Here is a 4,782-nt window from a genome sequence, read left to right as displayed (position 1 = left end):
CTGACCCGGTCCAGGACGCCTGGCCAGTTCTGACCCGGTCCGGGACGCCAGGCCGGTTCTGACCCGCCGGTACTGACCCGGTCCAGGACGCCAGGCCGGTTCTGACCCGGTCCAGAACTCCAAAGCTGCGTGAACCTGTTGACTCTGCTAGCCGTGCTAGCTTTAGCATCAGCTGGATGGTTCTGAAGAAGCCACCAGAACTGGACCGGTCCAGGAAGGTGTGGAGTTCTGGACTGGTGGAACCAGCCCGGTTCTGTTGGGTCCAGAACCCATGGAGGTATCATACCGTGGGTCCATTCCTCCACAGCAGGGATCAGAACCCACCAGAACCTCGGTTCCAGACCAAGTGGACCGGCTTTCTGGAGCGACCGACCCAATCTGGACCTCCAGAATCTTCTGGAGCGAAACAGCACGGAGGAGAACCTGGGCCTGGTCCAATCGGACCTGGTTCTGAAGGTTCAGAACCTGCTGACGTCTTTCTGTTAATCATGCTGGATACATTCATCAGCCTGGTTCTGGCCCGGCCCGGCCCGGTCCGTGCAGTTCTGTGGGAACCGGCGCCTCCAGCAGCTCTCAGGTGTTTCCAGGTAAACATGTTTGGGTTCGGCTCAGATAATTACCGGGTTCTGGTTCCGCCCATGCAGACGGGTCGCTATAAGAACCGCTGCAGCCCGGCTGGTTCTGATCCGGCAGCACTGAAACGGACCAGCACACCCAGCAGGTACACACACACACACAGACCCGTCAGGAGGTTCTGGTTCTGATGGGTCTGAATGGAGGTGATGATGATGAAGCTCAGCCTGAGGGACCTTCATCATCATCATCGTCAGGTCGTTGACCTGAGCTGCTGCTCCTCAGGTTTGACCTCTGACCTCTGACCCTGCATGGAGCGGAACCAGAACCCGGCGGCTCCTCTTCCTCACTGCCTCCATGATGATGAAGAGCAGCCGGTTCTGGACCAGCAGAACTCTCCAGGTGAGCGCCATGATCCGGTTCTGGTTCAGAACCACTAGACCTGCTGCTGAGGTTCCTGAGGTCCGAAAGGTTCTGGAGGAGGTCCGAGTCTCTCCTGCTCCGGTGGTTCCGTCATGTTCTGATGGGTTCTTGTGTCTCCATGAACTGGTCCGGGTCAGAACCGGGTCAGAACCGGATCGGCTGGTGACCTGGTGCCGGCTCTCCGCTGCTCTGAAGGTTCTGGTTCTGATGGCGGTCCAACATGCGGGTCGTTCTGACCTGAACAGGACTGACAGCTGCTGATGGTCAGAACCGCTGACCCAGAACCACAGAACCGGGTTCTGGGTTCTGTGAAGGTTGATCTAAAAACGGGAAGATGATGAGAAAAAGTTCATCAAGACAAAGACGAGAACAGCAGAATCTTTCCTTCCTGCTGAGGAGAACCGGGTCAGAACCGGGTCAGAACCGGGTCAGCTGACTCTGTGCTGGCAGCTGATTGGATGATCGCATCATGAAGAGATCGGGTTGGCTGGTTCCCATGGTAACCTGAGCCTTACCTGCGCTCTTGCTGTTGGCTGCAGAGATTAAAGGTCCATCAGCAGGGAACCGGCAGAATAGAACCGGAACCAGAACCAGAACCAGAATCCGGTCTGGACCAGCTGAAGGACGGATGGAGAAAAAGATCAGATTAGATCCTAAAGCTGCAGATAATCTGGAGATGATGAAACAGAGGATCAGGTTGAAAGCAGGTAAAACCGGACAGATCCAGACCCGGTTCTGAAGAGGCAAAACTAAACCAGCTAAACCAGCTAAACTAATTAAACTAAACCAGCTAAACTAACTAAACCAGCTAAACCAACTAAACTAACTAAACTAATTAAACTAAAACATTTACAGATCAAAGCATTTGTGGATCAAATCCAAAGAACTGAGATCCGATTCCATCTCTGAATCTTCGCTTGTTTCTCTGTCCAACATCAAAAACCTGCAGCAGCTCCAGCACCAGGTTGCTGCAGCAGCTCCAGCACCAGGTTGCTGCAGCAGCTCCAGAACCAGGTTGCTGCAGCAGCTCCAGAACCAGGTTGCTGCAGCAGCTCCAGAACCAGGTTGCTGCAGCAGGGAGTTTAAATCAGCTGCAGCAGTTTTATAACCCAGGATCATCAAGTGATGGTTTCTCCTACAGGAGATGTTGGGACGCTGTGGCCTAGTCCAAACCTGAGAGCACATTCACATCCCAAGCTGATGGCGTTTTAAAGGCTCGTCGTTTTCTATCTGCGTTAAAGGAAACTGAAAATAAGACCCAGAAAGTTATAATCCGTGAGTGAAGCTGCAGCAGCTGATGAACCACCTGGTGGGATCAAACTGGGATCACTGGGATGAGACCAGTCTGCTGCAGCAGGTCCAAACCGCTCTGAGGGAACGCTGGGATCATCTGGACCGGACCCAGAACCTCCAGAACCTCTTCTATCATCTCATTTCTGCTTCTCTTCCAAGTTTCTCAGGGCTTTTATTTTGAAAAATGAAACAGTTCAACCTATATTTCCTCTCTTGTAACTCCACCCACTCAGGTCAAAGGTCAGATGATGTTCCAGCTGTTCAGCATCACCTGGTGAAGCAGAGCTCCAGAGGACCCATTGTCCCCGTATCCAAGGTAACCAAGTTGACCAACGTAACCAAGGTAACCAAGGTGACTCAAGTAACCATGGTGACCGAGGTGACCAAGGTAACCAAGGTAACCAAGGTAACCAAGGTGACTCAAGTAACCATGGTGACCATGGTAACCATGTGACCTAGGTGACCAACCTTGGTTACCATGGTTACGTTCACCTTGGCACGTTCTTCAGTTGAGCTGCCACCTGCTGGGTCAGGGGGAGGAGCCTAACATGTTGACTCTGACCCGCTATAGGTCATAGGTCATTCAGCATCATTTCATAGGGATGAGTGTTAGCATGCTACATGCTAACGGGCTAGTGGCGTGGGAACAGAACTGGGTCAGAACCGGGCCCAGCACAAGGACATCAGGAGACCCGGTGGGAACAGAACCGGGTGAAAGACGACAACAAAAGCTGTGGAATGTTTGAGGCTGAAACAGGAACCGGCAGCTGATCCTGGTTAATCCAGGTGGGATTAGGGGCGGGGCTTCTGGGGGCGGGGACAGGTGAGGACCTCAGGTAGAGTCTGGGCTCAGCTCTGCAGCAGGTTCAGTTCTGCTGGCCTCCAGGATGCTGGGTCTGGACCCCAGGAGCAGACAGAACCAGGTACAGCTGCAGGTCGGGTCCAGTTGGGCTTCAGGTTCTGGTTCTGAACTGACCCAGTTCAGCAGGTTCTAGCCGGGTCAGTAAGCTGGTTTGGTGCTGAGACCGGTCAGAGGACACAGAGGAGTCACACTGTGTGTGTGTGTGTGTGTGTGTGTGTGTGTGTGTGTGTGTGTGTGTGTGTGTGTGTGTGTGTGTGTGTGTGTGTGTGTGTCAGATGTTTGTGCAGCTGAAGGAGCTGGTGATGGACCAGAACCAGGACCTGCAGTGGAGGGAGTCGGGTCGGTGGACGGGTTCTGAGGACCAGGAGACGGCTCACATCGTCCCCCTGTCCGTCCACTCCCTGCTGGTCCTGCAGAAGCTGCTGTCCCATGGTGAGGACGATGTCCCCCAGTCTCCCGGTTGGAGGTTCTAACAGTGAGCCCTGGTTCTGGTTCTGGTTGCAGGTGCCGTTCTTCTGGACCTCCAGCAGAACAGTCTGGGGGGCGTGGCCCAGCAGGTGGTGGAGCGTCTGCTGGACGGAGAGCAGGTCAGAGCCGGAGACGGAGACAACCTGCTGAGGACGCTGCTGCTGCCGCACAGGTACTTCACCTGGAGGACACCTGGAGGACACCTGGAGGACACCTGTCCACCTCCTGTCCTCCACATATTATTCTCCCAGCTGGTTCTTTGCTGAACTACCACCTGTCTGTCCCTGTCCTCCCTGTCCTCCCTGTCCTCCCAGTGACCAGCAGGATCCTCGCTGGTTCAGCAGGAACATTTCTGCAGCTGACCGCTCCTCCCTGATTGGCAGACGCACCGGCCAATCAGAGCTGTCCAGGAACACAGCCAATCACAGAGAGGCTGATGTCAGCAGGAAGGTGAAACCATCGATCAGTCGCCAATAATCAATCAGTCGTCATCTAACATGTTGATCAGTTATTAATAAGCAGCCTGGTGTCTCTCAGGGTTTCAGCTGTTTTTCAGTTTTCTGGAAGTTTATTCCAGATCTGTGGTGCATAGAAGCTGAAAGCTGCTTCTCCATGTTTGGTTCTGGACCAGAACCAGAACCAGAACCAGCAGGTTGATCCAGCAGCAGCAGCTGTGCTGACTCTAGATCTTCCCCCCCTCAGGGTGCCACCCTGGGCGGTTGCCATGTCGCCCTAATACATCCGGGTCAACACCGAGGCCCAACAGAACCAGCACTGTGGTCTGAGGACTTTGACTAGGCCAGACTCAGTACTATGGAAACCATGGAAACCAAACTGAGTTTTTGTGTCAGCTCTGGCGCCTCTTGATGGTCACACAGCTGGGTGACCTCTGACCTCTGTCCAGCAGGAGACTGCGCCGTGCGGACCTGACGGAAAGCTGATGGAGCGAGCTGAGGCCACCGTCGTCCTTGTGGGTAAGAACTGGGGGTCAGGGTCAAGGTCAGGGTCAAAGGTCAGGGTCAGGGTCAAAGGTCAGGGTCAAGGTCGGAGCACTGATTTCAGATCATCCAGTGAATCTTCCTCAGTCAGACGGAAGTGGTCTGAGGGAACGGATTATGAGGCTGGTGTGTGTGTGTGTGTGTGTTTGTGTGTGTGTGTTTGTG

At 54.2% G+C, this 4,782-nt stretch overlaps 1 protein-coding gene across 5 annotated transcripts in view; it reads left to right on the top strand.

Moving 5' to 3' along the window:
* Positions 1-56: 56 nt before the first annotated feature.
* The window catches only part of slc4a2a (solute carrier family 4 member 2a), a 14,423-nt gene continuing 9,697 nt past the window's right edge, over positions 57-4,782 (top strand). The window contains exons 1-7 of one of the 5 annotated variants that reach the window (XM_008402664.2): positions 57-721; positions 859-975; positions 2,523-2,605; positions 3,427-3,583; positions 3,656-3,791; positions 3,907-4,069; positions 4,527-4,593. In XM_008402664.2, coding sequence (XP_008400886.1) covers positions 885-975; positions 2,523-2,605; positions 3,427-3,583; positions 3,656-3,791; positions 3,907-4,069; positions 4,527-4,593 — 697 coding nt within the window. In that variant the 5' untranslated portion in view covers positions 57-721; positions 859-884. Of the gene's footprint in view, positions 722-810; positions 976-2,522; positions 2,606-2,627; positions 3,289-3,426; positions 3,584-3,655; positions 3,792-3,906; positions 4,070-4,526; positions 4,594-4,782 lie in introns of those variants that run through there. The other 4 variants (XM_008402666.2, XM_017303336.1, XM_008402668.2 and 1 more) reach the window with 4 other exon arrangements.

Source organism: Poecilia reticulata, unplaced genomic scaffold (assembly GCF_000633615.1).
Source record: "Poecilia reticulata strain Guanapo unplaced genomic scaffold, Guppy_female_1.0+MT scaffold_249, whole genome shotgun sequence".
In the NCBI taxonomy this organism is placed as follows: Eukaryota; Metazoa; Chordata; class Actinopteri; order Cyprinodontiformes; family Poeciliidae; genus Poecilia; species Poecilia reticulata.
The sequence above is the reverse complement of the archived record's forward strand: the minus strand, read 5'-3'. Positions and strand labels throughout refer to the sequence as shown.